The sequence below is a fragment of the Propithecus coquereli genome, unplaced genomic scaffold, assembly GCF_000956105.1.
Source record: "Propithecus coquereli isolate 6110/MARCELLA unplaced genomic scaffold, Pcoq_1.0 Scaffold302, whole genome shotgun sequence".
Classification (NCBI taxonomy): domain Eukaryota; kingdom Metazoa; phylum Chordata; class Mammalia; order Primates; family Indriidae; genus Propithecus; species Propithecus coquereli.
In genome coordinates, this window is record NW_012148642.1 from 95,170 (window position 1) to 114,282 (window position 19,113).

At 43.7% G+C, this 19,113-nt stretch overlaps 1 protein-coding gene across 1 annotated transcript in view; it reads right to left on the reverse strand.

Annotated features, from left to right (window-relative positions):
- The window catches only part of MGAM (maltase-glucoamylase), a 75,991-nt gene that overhangs the window by 5,379 nt on the left and 51,499 nt on the right, over window positions 1-19,113 (reverse strand). Inside the window, exons 25-44 of the mRNA XM_012649792.1 lie at window positions 18,592-18,744; window positions 18,046-18,246; window positions 15,782-15,936; window positions 14,533-14,701; window positions 14,204-14,300; window positions 13,247-13,359; window positions 11,870-11,995; window positions 10,708-10,836; window positions 10,352-10,462; window positions 9,970-10,032; window positions 6,778-6,912; window positions 6,185-6,272; window positions 5,322-5,460; window positions 4,348-4,481; window positions 4,198-4,232; window positions 3,988-4,104; window positions 3,442-3,590; window positions 2,722-2,806; window positions 1,857-1,913; window positions 245-369 (exon numbers count right to left, since the gene is read on the reverse strand). Coding sequence (XP_012505246.1) covers window positions 245-369; window positions 1,857-1,913; window positions 2,722-2,806; window positions 3,442-3,590; window positions 3,988-4,104; window positions 4,198-4,232; window positions 4,348-4,481; window positions 5,322-5,460; window positions 6,185-6,272; window positions 6,778-6,912; window positions 9,970-10,032; window positions 10,352-10,462; window positions 10,708-10,836; window positions 11,870-11,995; window positions 13,247-13,359; window positions 14,204-14,300; window positions 14,533-14,701; window positions 15,782-15,936; window positions 18,046-18,246; window positions 18,592-18,744 — 2,381 coding nt within the window. The remainder of the gene's footprint in view (window positions 1-244; window positions 370-1,856; window positions 1,914-2,721; window positions 2,807-3,441; window positions 3,591-3,987; window positions 4,105-4,197; window positions 4,233-4,347; window positions 4,482-5,321; window positions 5,461-6,184; window positions 6,273-6,777; window positions 6,913-9,969; window positions 10,033-10,351; window positions 10,463-10,707; window positions 10,837-11,869; window positions 11,996-13,246; window positions 13,360-14,203; window positions 14,301-14,532; window positions 14,702-15,781; window positions 15,937-18,045; window positions 18,247-18,591; window positions 18,745-19,113) is intronic.

Sequence of the window (19,113 nt, forward strand, 5' to 3'; positions counted from 1 at the left end):
TTGTATTTCAAATGTCTCTTCTTAGACCTAGCATCTCACCCACTCAAATCTAAAATAGTTAATAATAGTTCGAAGAGTGCAGAGTTATAAAAGGTTAAAACACAAACCAGCAAACACACAAAAGACAAGTGTTTAGTAAAGCTGATCTGGGGCTTAAGAGTGGTGGGCCTACACATTGGTGGGCTCCACTACAACTCGGTGAGCCAGCTGGTATGTAAGGGAGAGCCCCAGCCCCAGCGCTCACCTTAAGTGGGTGTTCAGTGCAGGCTCTTGCCAGGGCAGGATGTAGCCCCCACGGACGTGAAGATTAATGTGGTCAAGAGGGGCTGGCAAGGTCTTCCACTCTCCTTTCGCATCAATATCCACACCCTGTGGGCCGGAAGAAGGTAAGAGATGAAGAGGGAGAGGACACACACCTCCCTGGACAATGCGTTTGGCCAGACATGTCGTCCACCCCTCTGAACTTGCTGCCTATTCATCACCCTTCGGTACACACCTGTTACTACACCTGCTGCATTCACCCAGGGGCTGTGTGAAGTCTTGCCCTGCTCTGTCATGTTTTGTTAGGGCCCCTGCCTTTGAGGTTTCTACGTGTATACACTACATGAGGTCCTAGCATGGGGCACAGCCCACCCTGACTCCACAGCCTGTTTCTGTGTCACAGAGCACTGCTACAGGAAGTTAAACAATCCTTTCATTCACTTCTCGTTGCTCCTGATCCACTCCTCACAACAGCATTTCTAGACCTTCTCTTTCACTAAGGGCCCACCTAGTCTCCATCTCCCCTCACTGCCCTCACCCCCACCCTACCTACTTAACTAACACGTTTCATTCCAACTGCACAGGAAAGATCACAGTGAGCTGACTTACTTCACAAACGCTTACCTTTGACTCCACGCATCTGCCTTTATGTTTGACATCTTCATCTTGCCTCATGTGTGAAAGGAGTGGGGGGTTCTCTCACCCAAATCATAAACCTCAAATCCTAAGGAACCATCCTTCCATCCTTCCACATTTTCTCAACTCAAGCAGGGCTTCTCAGTCTCAGCACTACTGACATTCTGGGCCAGATAATTCTTTGTTCTGGGGGTGCCCCATGCTTTTTGATAGCATAATCCTCAGTGTCTACCTGCTAGATGCCAGTAGCATACTCCAAGAATTAAACCCTTACTTGTTTGTGTCCCTGCAGGAGAACCCCACCCTGAAGCTGGTGTGGAAGACCCTGCTTTCCCAGCTGAGTCCCTGGGGCTTACACTAGCCCACAAACTGTACAATGGGAGACTTTATTGGGTTCTTCATTCCTAAATCCACTTGAACTGCTTAGACTCACAAGGGTTGGGCCCCACCCCCTGTGTGTTTTACACACTGCCTAATAACTTGCTTACTTTAGGTAGTTATAGATAACAACCCTTCTTTGAGCATCTGTGCTATAGAAGGAGATATTTAATAAAAAGAGAGGAAAAGGCCTCTACATTTATGAACTTACAGAAGGCAAGGATATAAACCCAAACTATACTTTATAGCACAATCTCGAGTGCTTACTAGTGTTTGCCTTTATACACCACTCTGAATAGCGGTGGTATAAAGACAGATAAAAACTAACAAGTAAAGAACACCCAAGAGAAGCCAGCCACTGAGTGAGATGCTTTGTGTGTTCTTTAACAACAATTCTATGAGGGAAGTGGTCTTACCCCATTGGGAGGTGAGAAAACTGAGGCTACAAGGTTTAAAGTGACTTGTGCAAGACCACACAGCAAGTAGGTTACAGAGCCAGCATTTGACCTGAGGTCTATTGGATCTAAAGCTTTTGCACTCTACCATTTTTCCACGTTGTATAAACATTCAGAAAAACTTACCGTGTAGTAATCGTACCAGCGAGCTCTGGGGAAATAAGCAGTGACGGTTCTGGCACTCTAAAATTAAACACAAACAATGCTTGACAGTGGACATGACACTGTTATTGAGGACAGAGGAACCACACTGATTGGGAAACAGGTTAAAATAATAGTGGTGGCCTCGGACTCACTTGCATCACCTCTTGAGAGGTCAGCAATGCTGGGGAAGCCTTCCTTCCCATCTACGCCCTTTCAAACGGGGGAGATGTGCCTACCCAAAACGAGTGGCTTCTATAAAGCCCTTGGAGATCCAGAACTTCAGGGGGAAAAAAAATCACCATTTGCTTACAGACTTACCTCATACCCTCTCTAAAGAGATAAACAACTGAGGTTGGGTCTGGGGCAGAAGAAAATTTTGTAGGTACAATAAGATTTGGGGAGGGTGCAATTAGCTGGTATTTTAATCAGAAGCCTAATCATCAACAGAGGAAGTAAAGAAATGGTTTTTTGCTTCCTGGAGTGCACAGCAGGAAGGGACAAGCAAGCCAGCAGCAGCAAGAACACACACAGTGCTGCAAGCGAGTCTCCTGAAAAGCTGCGTTTTAACGGTGCTAGAAGATAGTTTACACTACTGCCCCCACCAGACCCCGTACTCCTTATTTTAGTTAACAGAGAGGTGAGTATATCTTCAAATATATCGTAAGGTTTTTTCCTTCTTGATTGTCCTATGAACCAGAATTGTTAGGTTGATTTTAAAAAACAAGGGCAGAGAGGCCCAGCACACCCAAGTAAGGAGCTTCAGCTCTGAAGGACAGGAAGGGAAAGGCCTCCTCCTCGCCCCATGCACCCAGCCTCACAGCCGGGATGCCCTGCTCTCCATACTCACAAGCTCTAGGACAGGGCTGACCAGGAAGGCTGGGCCCAGCAGGAACTGACTGTCTATATCCCAGGTCTCCTGGTCTGACACAAACCTGGAAAGGGAAATGAAAGTGCCACAATCAGAGCTCAAACAGGGCCCCAGACCAAGGCCCTGACGAAACTCCTCAAGTTCAGATCCCAGTCAGAAATCCAGCTGCACCCTGAGCAGCTTTCCTAAGCCTGATCAGGAACACCCTGCCCTCACACTCCACATGTGATGTTCCTCAAACTTCAGACGTGGTTGCATTTAGATGTGTTCTCTCCTATAAAATACTTCCATATTTCTTAACCATGGCACATTTTAAATGCAAGCATGGCCCTCATCCCTCAAATCTCCCCCAGAATGGCTGTCTTTTGCGACCTGAGCTCATTTTGGCTTAGGTCCATATAACCAAATTGTTGCAAAAATATAGATAGGCCTTTGCATGGCCAAATTAGAAAGGAATTATTCTGCACTGTATTGTATCATTTAAAAAAATATTCTCATTCAATAGATAGTCTTCTATCAATGACCTATGGCATGTGTCACAGTGTGCTAAAGGGAGTAATAAAGTATGGTCTATGCCCGAAGAGCTTATGTCAAGAGGCAATCATGACTTTAATTTGGAAGAATTGTTTGCATCAACTGCCACGCTGTAGAATGAAATAAATTATCCAACAATCGTTGGGATCCTGGCTAGATACTCACTCATGGAGAAGAGGCCTCACAACAGTGATGCCCTCTGTGTAGGCCCTGTGCATCAAGGTATAGAGATATGGCAAAAGCATGTATCTGGTCTGCAGAACACTTCTGGAAATTTCCACAAAGGTAGCATTCCAGGACACAGGGTCTTGTCTCTAAAGGAAAAAAAAAAAAGGAGAGTGTTTGGAGCTCTTTCTAGGGGACCTAAAAGGATTAAAATATTATTCCAAATGAAGACCACACACCGCTAAACAAAAGATAATTACAGATGAAACCCGGAGAATATTCTTAACAGAATGAAAAAAGTCACTGAATCTCTCTCAGGATGGCTGATAAAATTTCCCCATATGACATTCTTCTTGATATATGTTTGGTAAAATTCTGCCTAAATAAAACAAATAATCTAAATAACACATAATAATATGGTTATTACATAAGGGTTTAATGATTTTGAAGATGTCCCCAGGAAATACAGACTACATTAACTGTAGCTAAAAAATGAAAGTTGTTCCAAGTGACACGAAACACTTGAGGTAGGAGCTAATGTCCTACCCTGGTTCCAATGCTGTTATGGTTCCTTGAGAAGGGGTAAAATGCCCCCAATTGCATCCAGCGAGCACACATCTCATACTCAGCATCTTCAAAGAACCCACAGATATCTGCTCCTGTCTGAAACAAAAGGAAATAAAACGAGCCTGTTGATGATTTTTGAAATCTGTTGCCATCTTCTTGGTGACTAACAGGGAACCAAAGGACACTTACATAGGATATGCCAAAGAGGCTGAACTCCATCATGCCTGCAATGAGAAGCACAGCTGTGTCAGACGAGGATCTTGTGACCTGCCTCCTCCCTCCTTCACCAAGGATCCTCCCTTCCCTGCCAGCAGAGGCCCCTAGAATGTGCCCACACACCAATGATAGACTTCTTCAGCTGGTCCCACGCAGCTGTGTTGTCTCCCAGCCAGTGTCCTGCCCAGCGGCCAGAAGAGGGGAATGTGGAGCGGGTGATGACGACCCCTCGCTGTCCTGTCACCTCCTGCACAATTCTGGTTGGAGGGGAACAAGGAGATGAACTGAGCGCACAGCAGGGGAGAAAAGGCCACAGAGCTTCTCGTCCAAGAGCTCTTGTGCTAGGGCACAGTGACAGAATGTTTGCTGCGTGATTGCAGGGAACATGGGAATCTGAGCCGTAATGAGGTCTCCACTGACCGATCCCCGATGACGCAGATGATGAGTTGTGCCTTTTCAGAGTGTTTTACAAAGAACTTCACCATGTAGCAAACTCACTGGAGTGCCCCCAAATGATAAGTAATCATTAAATCTTACTATTGATTTGCTCGATATTTGGTTTTCTGTATTTGGGGAGGAAGAGGGTGAATCTCTTTATAAGATTTTCCTTAGAATAATTTGTATTATTCATTGAGCTTGCAAAGCGGGACTGTGCTAATTCAATAGAACATCAGTTGACTCTCCAAAAAGCATGGCAAAAAAAAAAAAAAATCTCAACAGATGATTCACTTTTGAAATAAAGGAGAGAGATGTCCAGTCCTCTGTGTTCCCTTTGCCTCTTGTAGCTAAAGCTATTATAGCACTAGCTACACTGTGTGATATTTACTGGTGTCTCCATGTGTGTCTCCCCCACTAGGACCAATTCTTTTTCACTGGTGGTACCATGCCTTATTTAAATCTGTCCTTCTAATTATAATCACAGAGCCTGGCTCCATCCTCAGTGGGTGTATGTTTGATAAACAAGCATTGCTACATAGTTGTAATTAAAATCTTCTTAACCCTTGTAGTGGGGGATGAAAAGAAAAGTAGGGTAGCTGCATCATTCACTGGCTGTCCCCGCAGGTTGTGCCAACTGGAGAAGGGAGACAGTGACTCACTCATATGTGGGTCTTGTCTGGGACCACCCATACAGGCTGTGCACGTCATAGTGCCGCACCACGGAGCCATCTGGCAGGATCTGCTGGCTCTCCATGCACAGGGTCTTGCTGCTCAGGCCTACGTCCCTGGATTCCAAATCTGAAAAGAAAGACCTGGTGATGTGAAAACCAGCCCTGACCTCGTTTATCTCTGACCTCTCTTCAAGGGCTTGGACTCTGGATCTTAAGACTAACTGATGTTTTTAATATCAAGTTCCCTGGAGAAAGCAGAGGTGTAGGAAAGAACACATAGTTGTCAAGCTCTGCATGATAGGCTCTGACCCAGGTCCTTAATGTGTAAATTATTTCATGTAAGTTGCCTCATAATTCTAGGACGAAGATAGTTGTTACCTGCTTTTTATAGGAAACTGAGATTTGGAAACATCTGTGAAAGGTCACACAACTCACAGAGAGAATAATTTCTGGAGCCAAGATACAAACACAAGTATAACTCCAAAGTCCACTAACTCCATGATAGGGGAAGCCACTACTTTCCACCCCCTGGAGACACAACAAATTCCTGTGGAGGAATTAACATAAGCCTGAAAAACTAAGAAATCTAGCTGTGTGAATCTTTTGAGGATATTACCATTGTTAAATACTTTCTGGACAAATTCAAAAAATTCACCCAATGGGTCCAGTAACTTGCACACAGCCAACTGGGTAGAACACTGGAAGTGCTTTTGTCTACAGCCCCCAGTAAACCACAGCACCAATGAGGACATGCCCTGAGCTGTCAGGGCAAACTACTGGCTGCTGGGCTCTTGGAGTGGTCATCTTCCTTCTAGCCATGGCTCTGCCAGGGGAGAAGGCCAAGTCCTTACATGGCATGTACGGCGGGTGGTTCAGAGTAGCGTCCCTGCAGCCTGAAGGAACTGCCCCATCCACAAAGCTTACGGGTTCATTCATATCCTAGAAATGTTAAAGACAGACACAGCTTACTTTTAAAAGTAACTATATCCTATCAATTTGGAGACAAGTAAGTAATGAATAAATCACGGAACATCCAGTAACCCCTGTAGATGGTGGCCTTGGAAGGTTCATCAAATCCTAGTGAGAGTTGGCTAGAAAGATCAATTAACCCCTACAGAATGACAGGGTAGAGGGTTAAAAAAAAATCTCCCTCAGGGTGTAAGGCACTCAAAATTTCAAGAAATTCCTAGTAATCGCCTCAGAAGTTTTACAGTAGGAAGTTGAGGTTGGGTACAAGGTGTGAGGAGTATCAGGCTGTTCCACTCCCAGTTAGAGCAATGTCTGATATGTCCAAAGTCTCCCATGGTGATGGTTATCCTCTTGACTGAAGGTCAGAGATGCATACGCTTGGGCACACAAAGGTAGACATGTACCTAGCATGTGTACACAGACACACACACACGCACACACACACACACACACACACACACACACACACACTTACAATCCATATGCCATCAAACTTCAGGCTTCTCTCTTGATCCTGTGGGTTAGTGTGTAGTTCTTCAATTTCCCTCTTCCACCACTTGATAGTCGAATTACGGAAAAAGTCTGGGAAGGCCACGTAAGCTCGGTATTGCTATAAAAATTAAATATGATTTGTTCTAAATAAATATATTAGATAGAAAATAGGCACTTACTGAGAACTTAACTCATGCAAAGACTTGTACTATTAATACATGGTATTAGGTAGTTGGAACAGAGCCTAATAATGTTTTTTGCTTATTAGAGAAACATAGAGTGCAAAGAGAAAAAATTCACGCAAATTTCACACCTCCTCAGCATTTGGAAAATATCCATAGACTGCTTTCCTCTTCATATCAACATGAGTGGTAACAATCAACATCCTGAACTCACTACTTCATGAATTATTAACAGATGCCCCACTCTCAACTTCTGTCCTGGCATTTCCTAAGCACTCCTCAAAGACAAAGCAGGAGCCAGGGAGAGACTGCAGACGTCAGAGGTACTGTAACAGGTGGGAAAGAAATGTCCAGGCGGGCTTCTCCTGTGTCATTCCCACTGGGGAAGGGGAGGAAGGGCTGGGAGTACATTTTATGATGGTAGACTGACTAGTATGCATCTGTGTTTTCTACGGTTTCAGAATCACATGAAAACTGCAGCTGCGTGTAACATAAATTGGGAGGACTTAAAGAAGTTTCAACCTCCTGTTCTCTTCATCTTCCCTCAAATAATAAAAGCAATGCCTTTACTAACCTGAAAAATGGATTCAAGGTATAACTTGTTATTAATAACTACATTATAAGATTTTTTCAGAACATGGACCTTGTTTTATATTCTTCTGAGTGACCTTTATGTTCCCTACAGTGCTTAGCTTAGAATATGACATAGAGTAAATACTCTCAGTGTTTAATTGTGGGTTCACAACACTTAGCAGCAGCAAATATTCATAAACCTCTATATACTCCATGTTGCTTGTTATGGAACATATGGTCCCCTATGTCTCAGTAAATTGCCTCCTTAATGTTAATCACTGAATTTTAAGAGTTAAAGAGCTAAATAATGCTGGTGGGGAGGAAAGGAGGAACAACAGAAAGAGAATTAGGTCTCGGGGAGCTCCGGTTCTTGTATGCAACAGACAAAAGACAAGTAGGAATTTGTATGTCTAGATTAAAGGCAAAAGAGGAACACGTAGGAGAAAACAGAAACACATCCGTAAGCAGGGATCCAGCTGTCAGAGAAATGAGAGGGTAGTGAGCCACATCACTGGCAATCGTGAGGAGGGGGCATGCCAGGGACGCCTTTTGTTAGAAAATGAAGGTAGAAATCATGGAACCAGACAACTTTCCACCAGAAACAAAGAGCTCTAGATCAGGCAGGGTTAGAAACAATGGATGGGGGGCGAGGGGAGGGTTACAATAAATAGAGTCAATATCAGCCACATCCGAGTCAGAATTGTATCCTGTATGGAATACATGTGGGAAATCTGACCAACCATTATTTATTAACCTCACTAAATTCTGCTTAGATGATCCTTACCCACATAATCAAGAATGTTCTGCCATTCTCCAAGGTGCTGGCTCTGCCTCTGTATCAATGGTTGCCTTATTGTTCCTCCCTCACTTTCCATTTCGTGCTACCAAAACGCAATTCCTGGATCTCACCCCAAATTTGCTGAATTAAATCTCCTGAGCTTCACACTCAGAAATTGCTTTCCACAGGCTGCTTGGCTGTTTCTTTTATGCTACCCTCAGCGAGGCCAGACCTGGATGTCAGTAGCCTCATTCCCAGCCTCATTGAGTAGATCTTACTAATATAAATAGTTAAAATTATTCTATCTACAAAGAATCTCTTATGAGCTACCTAACAGATTGTGTGACCCCCTAATGAAATGTTTCTCATCAGGGGCACAATTGGCATTTGGGGCAAGAGACTGCTTTGTGGAGAATCCCCTGCAGTCTGAGCTATGGGCATCCCTGGTTACCATCCATTAAATGCCACTTGGTGTCCCCCAGTCACTGGGATAATGGACACTGCCCCCAGATTTACAAATGCCCCGAAGATGCCAGTGTTGGCCATAATGGCTAATGGACTGTGGGGCTCATAGGTAATCACCAACCCCTTGACAGAACATGCGGCTCCTCTCCCAGTGTGTATGCCACATTGCTGATCATACAGAGGATGGCATCCTTGTCCCTTCGACCCTTGGCAGGTGCCCTGGGAAATAGGCCTTTTTCCTGTCTCCCCAGCTCTTCTATGGAGGTTGCAAAGGCTACACATGCCCTGCTACAGTTCCTGCCCAGAAAGAACAATCATTGTTGAAGAAGAGCTCAGGAGTTAAGGCAAGATACTTGCTCTCCATAAGGTCCCCAACCCTCTCTGAGAACCCTGATATGTGTATTATCACAATAGATAACAAAGCAAACAGGTTGTATCAGTTTACAAGGCACACATCTTGGCCACAAGATGGGGCTGAGGTTTCCTGGATCAGTAAAGCATTTATTCATGTATTTATTCAAGCAAGAGAAGCTTAGTGAATCTGGGAAAAAATTCAGGTCCAGAAGCATGAGCTACCTGGATCCATTATAAGCAAGAACCTGTTCCCACGAGAGAGCAAGTTTTAACCTAATGCTGGAAACTGAGAGGCAAAAACAAAGTTGAGACACCCAAGGAAGGATGGGGTGGGGGCAGGATTTATAAGAGTGAAGGTAGAGAAGACTGTCAATGAAGAAATAATACAGAGAAAAAGACTCAATCACTAAAGGCAAGGATTGAAGACTCTGTTTCAAATATATACCCAAGGCAACAACACGTGTATTAATTCAGAGAAAAGAGAGCACTTCCTGTAGGTATCATCCAGTGGAAATTCCATGGGCCTTTGGAATCTGACAGCCTTGGATTTGAAATCATTACTCTGCCAGTTAAAAACATGGACAAGTAATTTAAACTCTCTGATCTTAGATCCCAAGGATGATAATAAGTACCTACACCCCAACTGGGAGTAAAGTGCCCTACATGCAAAGCAGTCAGCACACAGACTGACACCCAGAGCACATTCCCTAAGTGTTTCTCCCTCGTGCCCACGTGCGTGGTATGGGCATGTCCAGTATCCTGGGTAAGGCTGCCCCTTGCTAGCCACCCTGACCTCACCCAGCATCCACACAGGGCCTTTTACCTCCACTTGACTGTCCCAGTCTAGAGACGAATTAATAACAACATCAGGATAATCAGGCCAGACCTGTGGAGAGAAAAATGTTCAACAGAAATGCACTACACAATTTCCCTTATATAGTATTTCCTAAGAAATTATAAACCATATTTCTAGGGACAATATGCTCCAATTATCATGTACAATTGGTCTAGAGAAAAGTGGATTCCACTATGCATCTACATTATTTTAAAAGTCCTTAAATGTGTTAATAAATATTGATTGAGAAAATATGAACTTCTGACCACAGAGACCAAAAGGAAAAGGCCAAAAAGTAACAATCACAAACACACTAACAGTGCCTCCCCCGCCCTGGCTAGGGATTAGCGGATCATGGTTTAGAGGATACCTTTCCCCAGACAATGCCTCCATCATTTGGATATTTGATGAAGACGTCATCTTCCACGCCTCGAGTGAAGGCAGGATAGGGCTGTGTCTCATTGCCAGAAATGGCTGGATCCTGAAATCAAAGTACAAGTCAGCTGGAAAAACCAAAGCCAGAAAATAAACAAGGGACACAACAAAGAACTCCTCAAGAGGGAAGTCCCTGGCCTGCACCTGAACTGTAGTTTCTGTGAATCCTGGAAAATACCCATTTCTTACTGTACTTCAATGTCTCGTCACATGGAAGGACAGTACAAGGCTTTCTTCACCAGAGCCCATCCACGCTCCCAAGCAGGCTCCACCCAGCCACGAAGGACTGACCAGAATGAGGATGACCCGCATCCCGTCTTCCTTCATGCGATTGATCAGAGCTGGGAATCCAGCGAACTCGGGGCTCAGGGTGAAGTCCAGCTGCCGTTCCATGTAGTCGATGTCTGAGTACTGCACGTCCTGTGAGAGGACACAGCAAACTGAGCAGCTGTGGTTGTACAAGTCCAGGCTCCATAGGAGAACAACCCCCTGCTACTTGATGGAGAACTGCAGATAGCACTGCTATTTGTTAGGTATGGGCCCTGGGAAATTCGCCTCATTTTTCAAAGTTTCAGTCATAAAATAGAACGAAACTAAGTCATCAGAAAAGAGGATGGTAGTGCCTCCCTGGCAGGGCTGTTGTGAGGATAAATAAAATCACTGGAGGAGAAAGTGTGTTGCAAGCTGCCAATACAAGGAGTGGTCACGATTACCTCCCCCAACAGGCTGCCCTTGGTGTCAGTGGTTCACATTCAGAGAAAATAGAGTTAACCATCCAGGACTAATACAACATGGATAGTGAATCTCCTACAAAGCAAACCAAACAAAATGAAGACCTGGAATTGCTTTGAAATACCCAATCTTGAGGGTAATCTGACACAGCTTTCTTATTAAGGATGAAATCCTGTGACATACTTTCCACTATTGGAACAATTATAAACAATAGAAAAGTAAGTAGCACAAAATTAAATACGTAAGTGGCTCATGGGATCAGTTTTCTGATTACTGGACTCCCCTCTTGTCCTCAAGTGGAGGACAGAGCTTGTTTCCATGTGTATTTACTCTGGGAACCTGTTGCAGGATCCCTACCTTCAGTCAGCGATTAGCTCAAAGCAGATAGAAGTTTTGGAACTGAGGTCATATCTACATATACGATAGTCTGACTGATTAGGGGTTAATATTTTTTAAAAAATCAAGCAAAACTGCTGTTTGGTGGATCATTTATTCTTATAGAACTGAGCATTTTTTGACTCAATGTTCTGAAGTCATGTGAAAGTAATATTAATAAAAGGAAGCATGATATAGCAGAAAGAGCCCTGGAGCCAGCCCTCTCTCCTCCTCCTCTGGCAAATCACTGTGAATCTTTGCGCTCTACAAGATAGGGACAAGGGTCCCCACTGTATTACCGTGCCGGGGCGAGGCTCAGTGTGGTATTTTACAGGAAAGCACTTACATAGGGGACCTGGGAATTCACCATCTCATCATACAAGCTGGCTATCTCAGAATCATTTGCGTATCCATAGCGACACAGCTGGAACCCCAGGGCCCAGTAAGGTACCATCACAGGCCGACCAATCAACTAGAAAATAGAAAGAAAATATTAGTCCTCAAAAAGGAGAAACCAGATTGAAGTTTTACATGAAGTAATAAAAATATTTTTCCATGCCCCAAGCTAAACAATCATCAAATTCAAATCCAAAGAGAAACTGAGGAGATGCAGAGCCACTGGGATGCCTTGGAGAAAGCTCCCTGTTAGGAAGCTTCTTCTCTAGGAAGCCTAGAAAATCTGACTTCACTCTGATTCCTGGAGGCAACCTATCCTACTGGTTAAGAGCACAAAACCAGGCCGGGCGCGGTGGCTCACGCCTGTAATCCTAGCTCTCTGGGAGGCCGAGGCGGGCGGATTGTTTGAGCTTAAGAGTTCGAGACCAGCCTGAGCAAGAGCGAGACCCCGTCTCTACTAAAAATACAAAGAAATTAATTATACATAGAAAAAATTAGCCGGGCATGGTGGCACATGCCTGTAGTCCCAGCTACTTGGGAGGCTGAGGCAGGAGGATCGCTTGAGCCCAGGAGTTTGAGGTTGCTGTGAGCTAGGAGGATGCCACGGCACTCTAGCCCAGGCAACACAGTGAGACTCTGTCTCAAAAAAAAAAAAAAAAAAAAAGAGCACAAAACCCAGAGGCAAAATGCTTGGCTTAGCATAGAGGCTCCAATTCTGCCAGCTTGTGTGACCTTGGGCACAGGTTAAGTAACCTCTTGTGCTTCAGCATCTTTACCTATAAATTGGGGATAATAATAGTATCTGCCTCATAGTGCTTTTTTGTAAGAACTGAATGAGTTAATATATGTGAAGTTCTCTGACATGCAGTAAGTAATAAATGAGTGGCATACAGTAAGTAGTGTATGTGTCCAATGCTACTGCCACAACCACCACTGTCACCACCACCACCATCTCCACTGCCCGCCCCCACCATCATCATGACCACCATCACCCCAGCTACCACTCCCATCACCATCATCACCACCTATCACTACCACCATAACCACCACCACCACCACCAACATCACCACCTCCACCACCACCACCACCACTACCACCATCATCATCACCACCACTACCACTACTACTTCTGCTACTTTGCAATGCTTAGAGAGGTATTGAATTTAATAGTTATTGGAATGTATTTATTTTTCCTTATTCTATAATCTGTCTCTGAGAAAGACCAACAATTGCAGTTATCATCTGAAAGCTATATTAATGAATGTGGATTTTGGCACACAGAATGTGCTGTATAAATACTTGATAACCAGTTGAATTTCTCCCTACCTCAGTGTACTGCTGAGTGACAAGCTCTGGAGTTGGCCCCAAGAACACATAGAAGTCCAGAACGCCCCCTGTAGTGCGGTATGTCAAGCCAGGCAGGGGCTGGAACGTCACATCTGAAAGTATAGCAAAATGTCAATGCAGTTGGAAACCTTCAAAGTGGAGCAATTACCTCTGAACTCCATACCTTCTCCTCTTCCTGTGCCCTCCTATTGTGGAGTGTTAAGAGCAGACATTTTGTACTATATTCACATAGAATTGAAGAAGTTAAGTGAAAGTATACAGGGTCCCATCCCTGGAGTTTTCTACCCTTTGATGTGCTTTCTGTTTTATCATTCTTCTTTTTAAAAATTATTGTTATAATTTTTATTAAGAATAGTTTAAGACTCACATGAAGTTGTGAAAATAGCACTGAGAGTTTCTGTGTACACCACATCCACCTTCCCCAGTGATAACATCTCACATAACCATGGTACATTGTCAAAATCAGGAAACTAACATTGATATAATACTATTAACTTGGGTATGGACCTTATTTGGATTTCACCAGGTTTTACATACCTGTTTTTTCCCCATCCCCATGATTTCCCACCCCTCTCCTATAGACCATACAAATTTTCTTCATATCTTCATACCCCACCGAGAGATTACTCTGACACAGCCTCACCACTAATTCAGATTGTATAGACAGCTCCCACTAGCTGACCTCAGGATATTTGGGGCTTACTTGGTTTTACTTATCCCTTCTTATGTGATTTTTGCCAAAATAACAGTTGGGTTAAATCTTGTTATCACATGTTACTGGACTGAAATAAATAGAAAGGCTAAACAAAAAGGAAACAAACACCGTCCATTACATAATAATTTTGACTTCAGGGAGCAGCTGAGTAAAACACATTCTAAAGATGCTCAAGGATGACTGGCACACAAAAATAAGGGACGACACTGGCATCATCTCACCCATGGCATTGCTGTTCAGTAAGAGCACCCCGTGGGCATTGCCGTCCTCCTCCAGTGCCATGTAGTAGGGGTGCACGCCATAGGAGTTCTTCTTGTACTGCAGAGTCATGGGGGAGAAGTGGCAGGAGGTTAAGACATTGTGCTGAGAAAGATGGGTCTAGCTTTCTCCATGAGATAAACACATGGAAACAAAGGAACCTGAGAATTGACCCACTTGTCTAGAAGCTTAATGTGACGATCTGAATTGACTTTGGGAAAACCAAGCACAAAGGGTACACAGTGTGGGTGCAGAGAGGCAGAGACACGGGCCCCAAATGCCCTGCCCTTACCTCAGGAGGTTGGTCTCGGGAAAACATCCCCCACGTGTGCCAGTTCAAGTCTCTCCTGAAGGCTGTGTGCTCGGTCTCCCCAAAGCCATAGAGGTAAGTGGAGGGCAGGCGAGTGGAAATGCGGATGAACATGTCATTGAAGGTGAAGCCAAGGAGCTGAGAGTCCCATCTGCACACACGAAGGTAGGTATGAAAAAGAGAATGGGCTTTTCTATCCGCTTCAAGCCGCTGACTTTTCCAGAACAACAGAACCCTTGATTCCTTCCCCACCTCCCAGAACCTGTTCATCTTCCAAACAAAGCAGAAATTCTATTTGCTTAAAATTGTCATAGATATCCTTGTTAAAAGCCCAGGTGCCCTCCTGTCTTCTTCCGTTTCCCTCTATCATTGCCTCCTCTGAGTAATCCCTCCACAATGCCACACCCAAGCACTTCTCACCATCTCAACTGCGACCACGCCACTCCAGCCCTCCCTGCCACTCTTGCGCCTCTCGGTCATTTTCTACACAGCCCCCAGAGCAACATTTTTACAAGTGGCTTCTCACGGATACATCTTTCGAAGCCCTCGAGGCTGTACCTGATCTGAAGCCCACCCAGCATCCCACCTTCATCTCCCAGCATTCACCTCCTCACTTCCTACACTGCTCCGACCACATGGGACCTTTTCTATTCCTTAATATGCCACGTTTGCTTTACCTCGCAGCCTATGCACTTACTATTCCCTCTGTCTGAAATGCTCTTTCTCTGTCCCCCAGTCTCCATGGGGGTGGCTCCTTCTCCTCCAGGTCCTATTTCAAATGCCACCTCCTCAGAGAGAACTACTCTGACCACACTGTCAAAGCAGTAGCCTCTCTATAACTCTAGATTACGCTGCTCTTTTTCCTACACAGCAGTCATCGTCATCTCAACTTCCTTTTTATATTGTAACTTAAATTATCTTTGTTATTTACTAAGTATTTTTTGTCATAAGAAGAGAAACCTCATCTGTCTATAACCAGCAGCACCTAACTATAGGGAAGGTGCCCTACAAAGAATTGTTGGATGAATTCCTAGGTACATACAACTGCCTCAGTAATTATTCTCAGGATGCTAAGGATTTTCTATAAAAATAGACCTGAAGGATATAACTTATTTATGGCTCTGGAAATGGACAGTGTGATGCATTGAGCCAGGATACCTCCAAGGACAATGGCCCTGGCAATGAGTGCACAGGTAAGCATCAACTCTGAGGCAGACTAGAAGCCACTTACATTACAATGCCTGTGTTCTTCCGGCGAATTTCAATCCCAAATGGATTCTTCTTAATGAGGACATCATAGAGTTGACTCTCAGGGGTGCTGGATGGAGCCGCGGGTATGTTCAGAGGAACAGGAACTTCATACCGATTGTTGTTGGGATCATAAATCTAGGCCAGAAGAAATAGATTTTAGGCAAGGATAGTACTCTTGAAATCTATATCCTTAGTAGGACCTCTGTGTCATTGACAAAGACTTCAGATGCTGTATTTTTTGTCTTTTTTAAGCTCAAAATCAATGGGATTTAATTAATATATCAAAGAACAATGTAAGATTTAACATTTTGATCAGAGTCTGTCATATCTTGTTTTTAAGGCCTCTATTACAGTGACACATTTACTTTGACATTGGTGCTAACTTAGAAAATCATTCTAGAATCAGTGTGCTATTTATGAATGTATTATTTATTACTTTGTGTGTAGGCATGAGTGTATGTGAATACCTGAAAACTCTTCTGAATTGAAAAAAAAAATCTCCAAAACAAGCATGAACTCCATTTGATTAAAATAATCAAATACATCCTTGCTGAAAATGGTATCTAAATTGATTCACTGAGTACCCACTATATCCCTGCCTGACGCTGTACTAGACACTAGGGAAATGAACTGAATAAGGCCACGTTACTGTTTTATGAAATTCCCATGCTAATGGGAAGTGTAAGAGAGCAATCCATAACCCTGGGGGATGTGCACTAAGGTGGAGCTACATAGAAGTGTTGTGAGATTAAGGGAAGGAATGCCTAACATGGTTCCCGGGAGACTGAGATGATTTCATGGGACAAATACAGACTGAGTCTTAAAAGCTTGGCAGCCATTAACCAAACACAGAAAGGAATCTAGTCATTGTGGTAAAGAAATAACAAACACAAAGGCACAGATTATTACAGTGTGCTCAGAAAGAGGCAAATATTTTGGAGAAAGCTACTGTGTGGTCCACAGATAGAGTAGGCAAGAGTTAAGGCTAGAAACCTAAGCAAGTTCATTCACTTCAAACCCATTAGGTGCCTACCACCCACCAGTGCCATAGTGAGGATACGAACATAAAAGACCATCATCCCTGCAATAGAGGCTGTAAAAGAGCTCAGAGTGCAGATTAATGTCAGATTATAAAGAACCTTTCAGGGAATGCCACATGGACCTGATCTCTTTCATTTACTCTCTCAACATTTGAGAGTTTACTATCTACTAGGCTCTGTATTAGATTTCAGAAGCAAAGAGATGAAAGGACAAATTCCTGCCCTTGAGAAGCTTACAATTTAATAGAGAAATAGACATAAGAACAGCTGGTCCAGAAGCTGGGTGTGGTGGCTCATGCCTATAATCTCAGCACTTTGGGAGGCTGAGGCAGAAAGGTAGCTTGAGGCCAGGATTCAAGACCAGCCAGAGCAACATAGCGAGACCCTGTCTCTACAAAAAATAGAAAAATCAACTGGGTGTGGTGGTGCACACCTGAAATCTCAGCTACTCAAGAGGCTGAGCCAAGAGGATTGCTTGAAGTCAGGAATTTGATGTTGCAGTGAGCTATGTTGATGCCACTGCACTCAAGCAACAGAGTGAGATTCTATCTCAGAAAAAAAAAAAGCAGCAAGCAAGTCCATCCCTAGTCCTTAGATGTAATTAAACCATGGAAGGGAAAGGAAGAAATCACTGCAGTTTGCTATTTTACAGATATCTCAACTTCAGTATCCAAAACTGAACTCATCATCGTATATTGACCAAGCACAACCTTTTCAGTATTCCCCATTCCAGCTAATGACACCACCATTCACACAGAGATGCAAGCCAGAAACATGGTAATCATTCTTCATGCTTCCCTTTCTCTCATCACCTACTTGCAATCAATCCCAGACCTTGTCATCCTATGTTCTCAATCTCAGACATCTCCACTGTTCTTCATCTTCTTTCCCATACCTTGTCCAAACTCAATCCCTCACCTGGCCTGCCTAACTGGTAGTCTCCTAATTTGTGTCTCCATATGTACTCTTGTTCTTCCAACCATTTTCCTAACAGTGGCCACAGTAATCTTTTTAAAATGCAAATTAGGATAGGTCTCATTTCTCCATCATTGCTTTCTCATTGCTCTTAGGAGAATGATCTAATCTATTGTAGCATGATTAACTTAGAAGAGTAGCTTACTCTAGGGTTCTGTAACCTTTACCAGCAAAAAGTAATGGAACCATTAAGGGTCTAGTCAGTACCTGATACATATACTATGTTTACCTTAAACTGCAGCATTTCATTCTTGTGGTAGGTCACCTGCAGGCGGAGGAAGTTCACAGGTGTGGAGGGAAAGGCATTGGCGTAACGAGAAGACTTTAAGGAGATGTCAGCTGTGGCCCCATGTGAGTCATACTGAACATCACTGACGGAGTATAGATCATTGACAAAATAGCAATATGGGACTCCAGGAGAACTGGATGACTGAAAAATAAGGTCAAAGTCATAGATCAGCATGTGATCCTAGAATTATCAAATAGAAAGGGTTAGAAAAGTCATTTTATAGGGAGATAAAGGCAGCTCATCATTCATTCCCTTATATATCATTTGGTAGTGACATAAATTTAAATTCCTGGTCTCCAAGCAAAACATTTATTTTCAAAAGTCCCATATATGTTCCCACCTACTCTGCACATCCAGATCAGACTCCTTTGGAAGTCCTTTCTTCCTGTGGATTTAAGTAGTTACGTAAGTACTGGTGTCATGCTCATGAAACTGCAGATGCAGTGTGGAGAGTTGAATGTACATAAATACCACCAGCACGGTTACCTCCCAGACACAGCCGCGGGCAGCGCAGTTTTCTGCAGAAGCACCAGTCTCATCAGGGTAGCAGTCTATTTTTTCTTCATCCCTGATCTTCACATCCCACTCCACCGTGTATGCTTCTCCCAGGACAAGATCGATGTCTGTAATAATGGCAACCTGCAGGAATGGGGAAGTCACAAGGAAATTCATCCTCAGGACAAAGGCCTTTCAAGATCTGAAGGGATTTTTTTAAGGAAAAGAAATAGAAATTAGACCAGACTCTCAAGCTTCCAAGTAGCATAAGACTGTAGCTTATATGAAGAGAGCTGTATGGTGGAGGGACTATTCAGTGGCGACAGGGCAAATGTCACAACTCTATTGGAATCTTGTACGCAATATAGTGAAAAGAATTAGGTCAAATAAAACCTGTTGTGATCACTCTTCTTTCCTTCCCCGACACCCCTTCCCTCTCTTTATTTTGGTGGGAAGGCTCTCTTCTGCACTTCCTCTTATAGCATAACACACACAAACACAGTAGAAAGAACA